The sequence below is a fragment of the Drosophila montana genome, unplaced genomic scaffold (genome assembly GCF_035044405.1).
Source record: "Drosophila montana isolate Dmon_TW-CO22-7 unplaced genomic scaffold, ASM3504440v1 contig_3175_1, whole genome shotgun sequence".
NCBI classification, from domain to species: Eukaryota; Metazoa; Arthropoda; class Insecta; order Diptera; family Drosophilidae; genus Drosophila; species Drosophila montana.
In genome coordinates this window covers 361,065-376,240 of record NW_026998052.1, presented here as the reverse complement: position 1 = coordinate 376,240, position 15,176 = coordinate 361,065, and the positions used below count along the sequence as shown (strand labels likewise).

General features: G+C 39.2%; 2 protein-coding genes across 3 annotated transcripts in view; both read right to left on the bottom strand.

Annotated features, from left to right (window-relative positions):
- Window positions 1-9,452, bottom strand: part of LOC135431187 (uncharacterized) — a 48,585-nt gene extending 39,133 nt beyond the window's left edge. The window contains exon 1 of one of the 2 annotated variants that reach the window (XM_064686156.1): window positions 9,127-9,452. In XM_064686156.1, the coding sequence (XP_064542226.1) occupies window positions 9,127-9,147 (21 nt within the window). In that variant the 5' untranslated portion in view covers window positions 9,148-9,452. The remainder of the gene's footprint in view (window positions 1-9,126) is intronic. The other variant, XM_064686157.1, reaches the window with a different exon arrangement.
- Window positions 9,453-9,749: 297 nt separating this feature from the next.
- LOC135431188 (uncharacterized) lies at window positions 9,750-12,033 on the bottom strand. Its single transcript, XM_064686158.1, has 3 exons — window positions 11,429-12,033; window positions 10,726-11,373; window positions 9,750-10,659 (listed from the first exon to the last, which is right to left on the bottom strand). The coding sequence occupies exons 1-3, from the start codon at window positions 11,984-11,986 to the stop codon at window positions 9,823-9,825; spliced, it is 2,043 nt and encodes a 680-aa protein (XP_064542228.1). The 5' UTR covers window positions 11,987-12,033; the 3' UTR covers window positions 9,750-9,822.
- Window positions 12,034-15,176: the final 3,143 nt, after the last annotated feature.

Genomic DNA, 15,176 nt, shown 5'->3' with positions numbered 1-15,176 from the left:
CGTAACTTATCTGCTAATTCTAATTCTATATGATGTGGTCCCTATATACATATGGCTTCTGTATAAAAGTTCCTCCAGCTATGACTTGTACATATGGCTTACAGGAGTTCTTAACCTTCGGCATCCTATTATTCCCAGTTTTCATTATTTATGAATTATAAAAATAAAATTTTAAGTTTCTATAGAGGCACACATAAACTTTTTCATTAATATTCTTTAGTCTTTTACATTGTTTTAATAGAATTTAATTTTTTTTCTAATAGTTTGAACTTTTATATAGTATACCTTTAATGAACCTGCTTCCTGACCGCTCCCAAGATACAAAAATATATCTGCGACATTTTATTCTTTCCCATTTTAATAAGTAAGAACAAAAAAATTTAAATTCTACACTCGCTTGATATACCCAACCCAGTTCCACTGTGCTATATGACCTCTCCCAAGATACACGCATATATCTATAGGTCATGTCATGTGTGCCCACACACACTCTGGTTTTTGTGCTGACACATTATGTTAATACATCTACGGTTTAACGCGGGCAAATATTGAACTTCATGTGGCAGTTAGCGATGTTGTTTCTGAACTCATCTTGTTGTTGTTGTCAGCAAGGGACACACACATACACATACACACACAGGGATACGCACACACTCAAATAAATTAATGCATATTTGGTTGGGAATTCGTAACGCATAACCCAAAATGTCAAATACATAAAAGAGATGAGAGAAATAACAAAATAACGTTGTGTAAATCGAACCGCATTCGAAATGATTTCGTCAACACACGCACAAAAATGATTGAATAAGAGCGGAATATAAGCGGAAATCGATGACAGCCATTTTGCACTAAATTGAGGCATTTTGACACTGCGCTACTGTAATTGCATTAGCCAGAGAGAGAGAGAGAGGGAGACTGGGGCGAGAGCAGGCGACTCATTCGCTAGCTATTTTTAGCGGCATTTTCATTTAATTTGCTGCCCATGCTGCATAACTAAAATGGCGAACGGCAGCCATAAGAGATGAAAGATGAGAGAGAGAGAAACAGAGAGAGAGAGAAACAGAGAGAGAGAGAAAGAGAGGGAGAGAGAGAGGGGCGAGGCGAGAGGGGTGAGGCGAGAGGTATAATGTGTAAGAGGGAAAATGCGGCTGTGCCTGGCGGTTTATGTTTTTCAATTACGCGCGCCGCAAAATTTGCAATTTAGATAACCTGTTTAAGGAGCGAACGTATCATTTTTTTTTAGACCATGTGCAATTTACTAAATTGTGCATTGAAAAGAGAGAGAGAGAGAGACGGAGAGTGAGAGAGAGAGAGTGCGACAGTTTAGCTAAATAACGTGCTTAACTAAACGTATGCAGCCAATATAAAGGCAATATTTTAATAATTGCGTGCGTTTAATTTGATTTTATTGTTTGGCGTTGCGAATATTAGAAACCTAATTCGCAATACCACATGCCAAATATTGACAGCTAGTGTTTAAATAGAGAAGCTAATTTTGAAAGCGATTTAATCAATGTACAGTGAAAACTATGCTAAAGGAAGCTAGCCTTAGGCGAACCCTTTCTGAAACCTTTCTGAAACTACGTTCGCTGTCCGCCGAACAGAGTATTCACGGGATTGTAGCGTTTCGAAAAATTAGCTACGTTTTTCTAAGATATTTTCATCAAACTCAGCATTTACGAGCTTCAGTATTTTCAGATATCTGCAAATCCGCCGAAGATATCCTTACTTTCTCGTTTGATTAACAAACTCATCTGTTTTTGAAGTTATCGTAATCGAACTAATTACGCGTGTTACTCCTAATATGAAAATAAATCTCATCAACATCGAAAAACTACATAATTAAGTTCAAATGACGCGACTCTTATACGAAAGTAAGGGTATTTAATCGTCGACAGCCAAGGAATAACTGTTCGCTCGCATTTTGTACGCTTTTTGCATAAAATTTTCATTTTTCGATATTTGCTCTCGAAAAATATATTTTTTTATACCGAAAAATATGTTAAATTTTATTTTGCGGAAATAATTGAAAGTGGGTTTATGGAATATCAAATAAGAGAAATATTCCGATTGAATTTAAATACATGTGCATATGTGTTTGTGTTTATGTTTACGTGCTGCTTCCCCAAACCCTCTCCCCCCTCTCTCTCTCTCTCTCTTCTGCCACGACAAGCATTTAAACTCTTGCTCTGAGTGGGCAACGTGTGCAGAGGCATGGAAAATCCGTGTGCAATGCCACTTGGCAGTCAGTGATTGCAGCGAGTCCTGTGTGGATGCAACATGGCGTATGATTAATGAAAAATTGCGCACGTATGTGTGCGTGTGTGTGTGTGTGTACATATAACTGAAGCTGAAAGAGCAGAGAGAAGGCTGGAGAAAACTGTGAGAAAGCTGATAAAAGTGCTCAAGCTAAAGAGCAAGTCAAGTGGCTTGGGGGGCTGCTATGCAGAATCGATTAACAACAACGTTGATTGAATTTGCCACAAAATTGCGTTTTGAGTGGCTGCGAGAGACAATGCAATAGTCACACTGGCTGTGGCAATGTCTGTGGCAGTGGCAGGAACAGTGGCAGCAGCAAACAATAACAATACGCCAATTTCCTTTTGGCTTGCTTCATTTTCTCATTGGCGGAGGGAAATAAGCAATTTCGGCAAATAAATCGTAAAAAGTAAAAGTAATAAAATCAAGAAAATGAGAAAAGCAACAATACACACGTGTGTGAACGTGTGTGCGTGTGTTTCTGTGTGTGCGTACACGCCAGAACACAATCACTCTTCGCCTTCTCGCTATCTGCTGCCACTCGCAATATGATTCGCATTCTGGTAAGACGCACAGAAACATGTGAAAAAAGCCAAAGAGAAAAAACCGAAAATAAAAGTCAATTTTTGGATTGCCCTTTGCCCACAGTAAGGATTAATATGGGCATCGATATATGGCAATAAATGGAACCTTATGAATATTCAATATTCCATTTACAACCAACAGAGCTCTTGTTGCGCCTTAAAAAGCATTATTGGAATAATTTAAAATCGCTTCTGTAATGTCACAAGCTGCATGGCACAGCCAGCGGAGGCCAGAGAAAGTGTATAATAAATATAGCCATCACGAACAGACAATCAGGGGAGGCAAAATGCGTACAGAAGTCGAAACTGTGAAACAGATAACAGTTAATGGGTGCAAAGTGCAAAGTCGGCACAGTGGGCGGAAAAGGAAAATAAGTGGAAAGCAGTGTAAAATCAGCTGAAAGCTGGTGTAAATGAAGTAAGTGACTCTAAAACTGTAAGTCGAAATCGACTTTAAAACGGTGCGAAAATCGCTGAAGACCGAATTAATTGAGGTAAAAGACTTTACGATTGTAAGTCTTAAGCTGTGACTGTCAAACTGTTATTTTAAAACTGTTTGTAAAAATCGTAGAACCGACTTAATTAACGCCTGTGACTTTGTAACTGTAAGTCTAAAGATTTGACTGTCGAACGGTTACTTACAAATTAGTTGAAAATTGTAAAACCTGGTTAAATGTGGTAAGCGACTCTGAAACTGTATATTTAAAGATGTGACTGTCAAACAGTGAATCGCATTCTACACCGTGGTTGCTTGACTTCGAACAAAGATCTTTGAAAATGATTTTGAGGCCTATTGGATGGTAAACAAAAAGAAACTTTCCTAGCTCTTACGGTTTGGGCTCTGCCTTGATCACCAATCAGTGAATCAGTCAGTCAGTCAGTCAGTCAGTCAGTCAGTGAGTCAGTCAGTCAGTCAAGACATAGAGTTTTGTGTATAGAGATTAGCAAGAGACAAACTAAAGTCTACCAGGCTTTAGTTTTTAAATTGTGAGATATGAAAATTTTCGCATCTCTTGATTGACGTGTCGAAAATAAATTTTCAACAACCTATAACATGTCTATACACGACTAAACATGCAAGATTTAATTCCCAGTTAGCAGAGCATAATTAATTTACTATTGACAACTAACTACTAACTGAGCTGTAAGAAGTCAAAATGTATTGCACAAAATTACAAATTGTTCGCTTAGCAAAATGAAAAGCTTAGTTTCTGCACTCATATCGAGATGTCGCATAGATTTATTTATCAAGAAACAGGTCAACAAATACGATGAGCTTAAAGTATTTAGCACAATTTGCGATATTGATACTTCTAAAAGCTGAACGTCATTTAAAAATAGATTCTAAAGTTTAGCTACACAAATTTTGTTGCTGGCTAAAAATGTTAAACTTCGACTCAATTTAAAGCGCAAATTGAAGTTAGGTAACAAAATAAAAAGCATTTGTTAAGGTAAAAAAAAACAAAGATAGAGCTAACAAGAAACCAATGTAAAAGCAATTTAGAATCCTTTCAGAGCGTCAAGCACATTTGCGAATTGGCAAAAGGAAAGTCATTTAAAGTCGGGGCTGCTACAGTTCTATATATATAAATATATATATATATACATGTATATGTATGTTATGCCAGCACTCACATAAAAACAAAACCCCTATTTATGCCACAAAGAATCTCACACACACAGACACAGACACTGGGCATAAAGAAACAGCGGCTGTGCTGAATATAGTTTCGACCATTCGAAGGAAATGAGCAAGACATTGAGTCACCTCGTGGCGGCCCTGCATAGCTTTGTGGGTGTATGTGTGTGTACGTGTGTGTGTGTGGGTGTGTGTGGGTGTGTGTGGGATAGGGTGCTAAGGGTGTGAGCAAAAGCAATCAAAATATACACAGACACACTCGCTTCTAGACAAAGACAAAGATAAACAGAGGCAGACAAACAAAATATTGGCTTTGCTAGCCGCAAAAAAGGGGGCGTGGGAGGGGGGAAGCAGCTTGAAGGGAGCGGGTGTGGGGAGCGGGTGTGGGGAGCGGGTGTGGGGAGCAGGTGAGTGTGTCTGTGTGCTAACTTAGGCGTTCGTTGGCGTTTTATGAGCGCACAAATGCATGCAACAATAAATTAAATCAAAACAGTTGAGATTTGACCTTGGCCAGGGCAGAGGCGCCGGAGCTCCAAATGACACGTTTGGCGGTCACCAGCTGCCAATTTGGGGCAGCTGTGTGTACATCTGTGTGTTGGTGTGTGTGTGTGTTTGTGAGTGTGTGTCAAGGCACTGCCCAGGGGCAAGCAGTTGGCCCGCGTTGGCGCTGTGCATCAGCGCAAACAAGCATAACGAAGCCAAAGCAAGGCATTATCCTTGGGGATGCAGCTGCTGCAGCTGAAGCTGCTCGCATTGCCAGGCGTTGCACAATACGCCATGTGGCCCACAACGGAAGCACTTTATTATGCCGCCAAATTGAAATAATGTACAACAACAACAGCAACGGCAGCACGGCAAAACAATTTAGCCCAGGATGCAGTGCGTCCATTGTGACGCCCCCGACGCCGCGTGTCACGTGCCGCCGCCGCCGCTGACTTTTGTTTTTGTTGTTCTTTTTATCTGTTTTTCGCAAACAACATGAAATGAGTCCCGGCACTGGCCGCGGCGGCAGCATCATTAACATTATGTAAGCAGCGGCAACCGGCGACACTGACAGCCAAGCCAAAGGCACATGCGAGCGTATGTATGTAGGTGTAGGTGTGTGTGTATGTGCGTATGTGTGTGTGTGTGCCTGTACATATGTGCGCCTTGTTGCTAACCTCTGAGAAGTTGTAATTTATGCTCAGGGCAAAATACTGCACAAAAAGCAGGAAGCTTCGCACGTAATAGCAACAGACATGGCTGTATGTGTGCCTATGTGTGTATGTGTGTGTGTCTCGTTAGTTAGCCCATGCACCGTTACAAATCGACGTGCTATATGCTATACATAATACATCACGTCTATAATTCATACGAATGTTCCCTATTATTTTCTTATTTAACTATGCATTCAAATAACATGATTTGGGAAAATGAAAAGAATAGAAACCGGGGAACTATATAATATAATAGTTCGAGGCCGGACAGCCTACAAAATTATCCTCCATCGTGGCAATAATTTTCCATTCCTACTTCTCTACTACTATTGTTCATTCCCCTCTTCCTCTTTTCTCTTACCCTATTCTTAATTCTCTTTATTATTTATTATTAATTTATTTCTTTATCCACTTTTTCCCCATTCCTATCTCTCTCCTCCTATTGTTCTTTACCAATTCTCTCTCTCTTTCTCTCCTTTCCTCTCTCTCTCTCTCTCTCTCTCTATTTTACTACTCTACTCTTTATTATCTTAATTTTTCCAAATCCTACTTCTTACTACTGTCGTATTTTACCCTTCCTTTTTTTATTCTACTATTCTACTCTTTATTCTCCATTTATAATTAATTTATTATTTATAATCTTATTTCTTCACCCTCCTTTCCTGTTCCTACTCTATCTCTCTATTCTACTGCTCTACTCTTCATTCTCTTATTTATTTATTATTAACTCTATTTCTTAACCCTCTTTTAATATGATTTGTTTTCTCCCTATTCATTTCTTTCACATCTAACCAAATTGATTCTATTCTCTGTAATTGATTACATATTTTTATTATATTAACTTAATTAATATTATTTTGAATTTATACTTTTACTAATCCCTTTTTTTTGTTTAGAGAAAGTATGAATAACCAACAAATGTATGTACAAAAATTTCATTTCTTATCATTAGTTCCGAATGACTCCCATATATGTTTTACCTGCAATTAAAACTTAGCCAAGTTTTATTTGGCTAGTTTCCATAGAAACAGACAGACAGACTGACTAATAAAGCTGATCTGTAATATATATATATAAACTTTATCTCTCACATATTTGCTAACCAAATAAAAAAACACAAGAAAAGTGTTGAGAAACAACAAAAAATTACTGTGCAATTAAAATTCTGCGAAATATATGCGTGTAGCATACTTTTTGGGGCATGTTAGAATCAACATTTGCATGAATTTGAGTGGAATAAAATGAATCGCTTTCAAGTGGCCATAAAAGAATGTCAAGTATTTTCTAAAGCATAGTTAAATTTAATTTAAAAACTTTGCAAATCCTTTCGCATTCAAAGTGTATGCAACATTATTTGCTCGCTCAAATTATAAGTTAATTAAATGTGATTATATTTATACTACTATTAAAATATATATTAAATGCCAAATAGGATTGTTGTGTACATTCTGATGTGGTCGGGAATATAAACAATTTAATGAGGTATATATAAAAATTTAAATTAAAGCACATTTTGATGCTTAAATCTTGTTTTTCCCGGAAAACTTATATTAAATGCCATCATAATACCGCGTGGCCATAAACGCTTGAAAATGTTTTTCTTTCCGCACAACAAAAAAAGGCGCCTTCCGTTATTAACGCTATCTCCCTTTCGCCCGTTTCTAACTTTTCATGTACATACATATATATACACACCATATACTTTATATTTATATATGTATGTGTATATGCTGCTCTATAAGGATATGCTGAGCAGTCACCTGACAACGCAGCGCAGCGAAAACTTCTGACCAAACTGCATCAGCGAAGTTCTTATAAAGTCTATAAAACGTAATGACTCGCGCTACATGCGCGCCTTGAAATATGCAACAAAAGTTTTCTGTGACTTTGAAAGGCGAGACTTACGCGTAGCATACGCACCTAAAAAAAAAAGTAAGAAGGAACTCTGAGTTGGAAGATAATTTACATAAAATTAAGCTACAATTAGAAAATTTAAGCGACACAAAGTAAAAACTTGTGTTTTCAATGCATATTTTGGGGGGGAAGAAGACCCCCTCAAGTCTTGAAGTTATCTAAATGGGCCACTCGTTGGGGCACTTCAATTTGCTAGCAGGTGAACAGCTCTTAAGGTGATAAAGGAAGGGGTGGGGGTGCTAGACTAGTTCTTGCAACAAATTGTCAAATCACAGACAAGCAAACGAACGATTGAATTGAGGTACAGTAAACGCACACTTGGACGTTCCTATTGCGAAGATAAAGTCGAAAAATATAACAAAAATAAAGTGAATACTTATTCAGGCAAATCTCAATTAAAGATCTTATAACAAATATATATAAATTCAAAATTAAAATATAAATTATATATGTAAGAGTACTTTAGTTGTAAACAAAAAACAAAAACAAAAATTTCTCTTTTAGTCCCAAAAAACTCACAAATAATCGATTGTTTCTAATTGCCGACATATAGAATATATTTAACTAAAATTACAATGCAATTAGCCAAAAATGCACTCCAACTTCCACAACATTTTTCAGTTCCAACCTAGAAGACAGCACCAACCTTTGTAGCACATTAACAATGATATATTAATATAAATAATAGAATGTTCGCCCAACTAAAACTGGAGGGGAAATACATATAAATTGTCCCTTAATGGAATGGAATTTATAATCTAGAATCTAAAGCCTGCGAAGCCTAATTGTCTTCTAATCTACTTCAAATCTAGTTGAAAACTCTCTTTACGCAAGAACAACAAAAATTATGCCGGCTAAAGGCAACGTCCGCTGTAGCATTAGTTGAGCTTTCACTGTATATGCAAACGAAATTTGCATGCATTGCCGCGTCCTATGCGTGTGACTGACTGTATGAGTGTGTGTGTGTGTGTGTGGTTGGGTGTTAGCGTAAGTGTGTGTGTGTGTGTGCATTTCAATTCGCTGACAAAATGGCAGCTATTTATATTTGTCGCTGAATACGTATGAAGTCTGCGAGTCTGTCTGGCTGTGGCACTTGCCAAGCTGATGTACAGATTAGAAATTAATCGAATTTTACTGTCAAATCGAGGCAATATCAGCCAAACAGGAAGTGCCAGCGTCGCCGTTGGCATGGCAATGCAAAACGGCACAGCACATGCCAATACACACGCACACTAACACACACACGCACACACACACACCCAAGTAGAGAGAGGCAGCGAGCGAAGCTGAGCGCAAGCTGGCTACACCTACGCACACACTGACAGACAGTCCGACCGCCTGCGAGGCAGACTGACAGCCAGTTGGCCGCCTGGCACTGCATGTTACGCAGATGTCGGCGGCAATGGCTGCCCGTTTAAAATACCGTAACATTGCCTTAATGACTGATTGGTTAACCAAAAAAAAGTATGTATATATATCAATTGGAATTACATAAATTTACTTAAAGTGGTTTCGCTTCAAGTTTGCTCACCTGTTCCACAGTTGTCGACATTTTGACTGCGCTTTCTTTTGCTTTTGCTGTTGTGGCCCGTTTGCGTTTGCGTTTTCCTTTTTCGTTTCTTTTTTAACCACTGTGCTCACAACGTTCGTTGTTGTTGTTGTTGCTACTGTTACACTATACGGCACATTTTTCTGTTGTTGTTGTTGCTGTTGTTGCTTTACGTACAATTTTGATTTTGCACTCGAGTTGTAGTTTATTTGAATAACACTTGGCTAAGTTTGCGTGTTTGTCGCGACGGCAAGCATTTGCTGCTCCTGCTGCTGGCGACGGGGTTGTGCTGCTAAAATCAACTAAAAGTATTTTTTTTTTTCGCTTGCCAGACAGGACAATATCCTGCATTGGGTTTGCTGTTAAATGCCTTTGCTGTTAACGGCTGGCAAGTTTCTGTTAAAACGTGAAGCTTTTGCGCTTGCGTTGCTCACATTGCGTTTACGTTGCTCACTCTGCGTTTACGTAGCTGACTGTGCGCTTACGTTGCGAGTTTGGCGAATTGGAACTTTTTGAAAATGTTTAAATATATGTTGTTACTTCTTTGAAATGCAGTATATTGTTTAATCCTTAAGCTATTTCCCAAAAAGAGATGTGCCCATAAATTCTCAGCTTTTATCCTTATTGACTTCTATTCTTCTTTTGGCTTATTGTAATGGGCGTATTTATAAATTACCTTTAGGTTTTAATTATCACTGGCAATTGTGCTCTTATTTCTTTTCGGGACTCAGTTTCCGATGATGGCTCATCTTCGCCCAGGAAATCGTTCACATAGGCCAGCCAATCTGTAACATCCTCGAAGCGCTTCACCTCCAGCAGCACACGACGCAGATAGCGCAGCTGTCGTATATCGCCGCCATAACGCTCGGCCATGGTGCTCACACTGATCCTGGCCACGGGCAGATTGACTTTGGGTCTGGACAGAATGACTTTCGAGTTGATGCGCTGCTTCCAGGTGTGCGCCTCCTTTTGCATCTCATCGAGCATAAATATTTTGCCCACATCACCAGTGACAACGCCCACGGGCGTGGCCAGTGGACTGCTCGTCCTTGTTTGCAGCTGCTGCACAGGGACTTTGGTTTTGATATATTTCCAACACGCTTGCAGATTCAGCCACGTGCAATAATCCCGCAGCGCATTGAGCATAATTTTTAGATAATCCTCACGCGACAACTGTTCATTGTCCGACTCCTCAATGGCGCTGCGTGGCTTGTATTTGAGCCAACGCTTCGCCTTCAGCTCCTCGCACACCTTGTCCGGCCCAAATGCCGCATCGGAGCAGTAAAATAGACGCAGAAAATGATCGGCAAACTCGTAACGCACATAGCACTGACTGAGCTTCGGTATGGTCTTAATATAGGTGCTAACATCTGCAGGATTTTCTGTTTTAAATAGCTTAAAGAACTCGCCGATTAGACGACGTGTCTGCGGACCCAGATTGGGATAAATCAGCGAATTATTGGCGTACACCAGTTCGGCCGTGTTGCTTGCCTCCATGATGAGCGACACATAACGCTAAATTGTAAGGAAAATAGCTTCAAATTAAGGCAAATACTCAGGTTGATAAATAAATACAAATACCTCCAATATCCTCAGGCGTTCCGGATACATAGACTTGGCCGCCGCACGACTGTACAAGCGCAGCAACTGTCGCGTAATATTTGTTAGCCGCGAGCTCTTTGCCATGCCAAAGACGATGAGCACAAAGGGCTTCGAGTCGTCTTGAAAGATTTCCGGCTCGGTTTGCTGCAAGCGATTGTGATCCAACCAGGCCATAAACTCACGCTCCAACACCCAGCATAACATGTCCAGAGCATCGAAGAGACGCGCCAGCTGCACAGCTGCTGACATTTTCTTAAACTCATCCACCCACTGCTTGCCACTCTGCCAGTCGTAGTCCTGCACGTGACACAGAAACACTTCCTCTGGCGACATGTTTGCATTCTCCTCTTCAGCGAAATCGTGGACAAACTGCTCGTAGTAGGGTGTTAGCCGACTAATCTCCGATTCGCTGCATTTGGCCAGGCAACCTTCTAGCAAATCCAGCAATAACCTCAGCTTTTGTGGCTTTTCGTCTGTGGCATTTGGGACGCCCAGGAAATTCAAATAGTAGGGACGCAACGCTGTCCAGCAGGGTGGAAATGCATCCACAAGCAGATAATAAATGCGTATCACATTTCTATATCTGCTGTGCAGCTCATCGAGGGTCAAGCTCTTGGTGTTGAGTATCTTAAAAGTGCACATCATCAATGGTTAGATTTTTCCAAAGTATATTCAAACATACCATAATCATATCGAGGAGCCGATCGAAAACCGCCTCGTCCGGATAGACAGACTGCAGGGCCATTGTCTCCAGCATATCCAGATATGTCTCATAGTGCTGGCTATATAGATTATTGCGCAGCTCCTGGGCAATTCCAATGTCGGGCGCATCCGGCAGCATGGCACAGCGATGTTTGCTCACGCACTGGCTCGTATTGTGCAGGCATTTGGGCACACGAGCGCTGGGCAGTCGCTGCTCGGTTTGCATATACAAATTTGAGATGATGACGCGCAGATTCCATTTGCAATTCTGCTTGGATATGGGATCAGAGGTGGAGCGGTTAGCCGGTGCAATCACCGTGGAGGCATCCTCATCTGCGGCCGGCTCTCGCTTGGGCGCCGCATCTTCTGCGCCCGATTCGTTCATCTCACTGTCGGCATCGTAATGTATGTCTTTTGTATTGATTGATTCGGGGCGGTCATCCGTGTCCATGGCATCTGGGGCCGTTGAATTCTTAGACACTTCATCGTTCGCTTCCTTTTTTACTGCTGCATCGCTTTTTTTTGGCGACAGCGACATTTTAGTAAAATGTAAACAAAATTGCAATGCGAAATTGCGAAGCCGGTTAGCGATAAATACGCAGATTTATCGATAGTCCTACAGCCAGTACGCAGCTCTGGAAGAGAGGTTAAAACAAAATTAATATGAAGCAAGACAAGCTAATTTTTTTGTAGAAAATCAAGCACATAACTGAAACATTTTTCTTACTTGTAATTTTAAAAATTAATTTAGATGTTATTATTATAATTTATGAATTATCTTCGAATGAAATTGTTTATAATTATTTGAACAAGCTGCATTACTTTGCACGCTATGTGAGCTGCATATCAGCTGTGATTGTGGCGGCAGTGTACGCGCTCGTTATACAACACTGCCACCGATAACATCTTGTCGTTGACTGAGCGCGCGCAGTTTAAAGCTAAAAAAAGGGATCCCTGTTTATGCAAGAGTTTCAATTGCTATTCTAAAAAAACCCAAAACTAAAAAACTAATTTAAAAAACAAAAAAACGTACCACCTGCTGGCTGGCAGCAAAATTAATGTTATGCATATATTACATGCAAAATAACATACAAGCCAATGTTTTTTTCTGAGCAGGTCGGGTCCGACATTCAGATATGCACGACAAGCGTGCGCCTGTTTTTGGAAAAAAGAACCAAATTTAGAATTTAAATATAGCAATTAGGCTGATTTATGCAGTCCGTCTGCAACTAACATTAATTGCCGCTAACAACAAGTGCCCCAATGTTCAATTGCAGCCTGAGAATTGTGGCGCCGCACACACACATACATACACATAGGAGTACGTATGTAAATTTTGAAGAAAAAACGCGCAGAAAACCAAAGTCGAGCATGTGAAAACTGCATTTCCACAAAAATAACTGCTGCTGCTGCGGCAGCAGTCAATGCAATTAGCAATGGCTTTTGGCTCCATTCGGTTGGTATTTAAAGACAGCTGTGCCCAAAATCGAACAGCCCCCGCAGACGTTATTAGCTCGCAAATGTGTTGCTTTTTAGTTTTTCTGTTTTAGTTTTTGCCAAAGTTAAGTAATGAATTGCCTTAAATGTCAATTAACTGTAGCTTTTGGCGCAGTTTAATCAACGCCAATTATTTGTTCTTCGTTATAATGGCCGGCTCTGTATAAGTCAACTAGTTAATTGCCGTATTATTAACAATGTATCGTATATTTATTTAATTGCCCGATTGCAATCGTACCGATTTATCAATTTTATATTCAAAAGATGATTGCACAGACGCCCCTGTGCCGGCCCCTGGCCTGGCAAAGCGCATGCAATTCGCAATTTGCATGCAAATTTAACCCCAATCTGCGTTTAATTAAGTTATTGAACATTGAAATCGATTTGGCTTTCATTAGATATATATAGTATGGTAACATGAAGATCATTTGCCGTGGGCGGCAACATATGTGGGGCTGGGTTCTATTACGCATGCGCGTTCTTGAAGGCGCAGCACTTTGAGATTCTTAGATAATTGTCGACGTTTATGGGGCAAAAGTAAGCTCTGAAAACGACTGACAGTCAAGAATTGAGATCATAGTTATCTCATACTCAATCTTGTTAGCGTTAAAATAATTTGAAAAGAGTTCTCAACTCGAGTGCTTCAACATTCTGAGCACACTTTAGCTTCAATTTTATTGAAAACCAAACGTTTCTTTAATTTTTTGTTATGTTTTGCAAGCTTAACAATAAGTTTAGATGTTCTGAAAGATACTTAACTATCTTTGCTATGCACATGTATCTTTAAGATTCAAAACCATCTGTTAGATACTTTTTAAATTTGGTGTATACCATCTGGCGGATACCAAATTGATCTTGGCATGCAAACATATCTTAAAGATATGAAGGTACCTTTAATATTCAAAACTATCTTTGAGATACAAAAGCATCTGTGGCCCACAAAGTTACATAGCTATACAAAAAATGACTGTATCATCTTTAATATGCACAAAAAGTATCTCTAAGATACGAAGTAAATATATTCTTTATATTTGAATATACAATATTATTATTGGTGCTAATGTTTGCTATACAAAACTATTCATTTTTGTGCAACTAACAAAAGTATCTTAGAGCTGCAGAGTAGAGCAAAGTATCTTAAGGATTCATAACTATCTTTGAGGGAATTGTATTAGTATTTGTGGGCTAACAAACTATTAGCATATGTTCTTTGAGATAAAAAAGGTTCTTTGGGAATTTTAAGACTTGCTTAAGAAAGAACTCAAAATATATGTGAGATGCACCAGAAAATTATAGACATATTAGAAGTCTTAGAAATATTCGAAATATAATTATGCGTACACTTAAAATATTTCTTTTCTAAATTTTGGAAATCGCCACTAAATGAAAAATTGTTCTCAATTCAACAAAATATTTTTTAATAATTATGTTTCAAATATTTGTTAACTAAAAAGAAAAATCTTTCCCAATTCCAAAAATATTTTCTAAAAATGTATATATTAAATCTAAATCTAAAACCAAAATCTAAATAGAAGAAAGTGCCTTTAAAAGCAGGCAAATTTACTGAAATTTAGCAAAATTTTTATTCAATGGCGTTTTTCTAACATTTAAGAGAAGTGTTTACTTAAGAGCAGACACAGGCATCTATTTTTGGTCATATGCTAAATCAGTTCGATCTGCAGATAAGACACCAGATGCAATTGTTCGGCTAAAGATTTCTCGCACTTATACAACCGGCAGCAGCTTTGGCCATTGATGATTGGCAATTAAAATTGCATTTGCCGCATAGACAATCAGATATGTCCACGTTTGCCGCGTCACAAGCTGACCCATATTTGTATCGATCTCCGAGCCAGCCAGCCGGCTGTTGTTGTTGTTGTTGTTGCTGTTGTTGCTGTTGTTGCTGTTGTCTGTGGCATATGTTGGTCAGTGGTGCGATTGTCAGATAGCCAGAGGCTGACTGGCTACCGGTTCGCTTAAATTGCGCTTAGTTTAATTCAGCTCAGTTGGTTAGTTAGTAGGCCGTTTGCTCTAATTTCGAGTCTTTAGGCTGCTGCAGCAGCAAGTTCGTTGTCCGAGTCATTCGTTTCTTGGCTACCAAGCGCACGCAAATTAGTCAAAAAAAAATAGTTACAATTATATAAAAATCGAGTTATAGTGAGCTATATATATATATAGACGTGTGCATGTTTATATATATATATATTCAAGTGCCAAGTGGGCGTTTGCAT

Excerpts from the sequence above, each read along its gene's own strand:
- LOC135431188 (XM_064686158.1), bottom strand. The coding sequence starts at position 11,986 with ATGTCGCTGTCGCCAAAAAAAAGCGATGCAGCAGTAAAAAAGGAAGCG. Across the intron at positions 11,374-11,428 it reads GGCTCCTCGATATGATTATG|ATACTCAACACCAAGAGCTT; the intron begins GTATGTTTGAAT and ends TGCACTTTTAAG. Across the intron at positions 10,660-10,725 it reads AACGCCTGAGGATATTGGAG|CGTTATGTGTCGCTCATCAT; the intron begins GTATTTGTATTT and ends CTTACAATTTAG.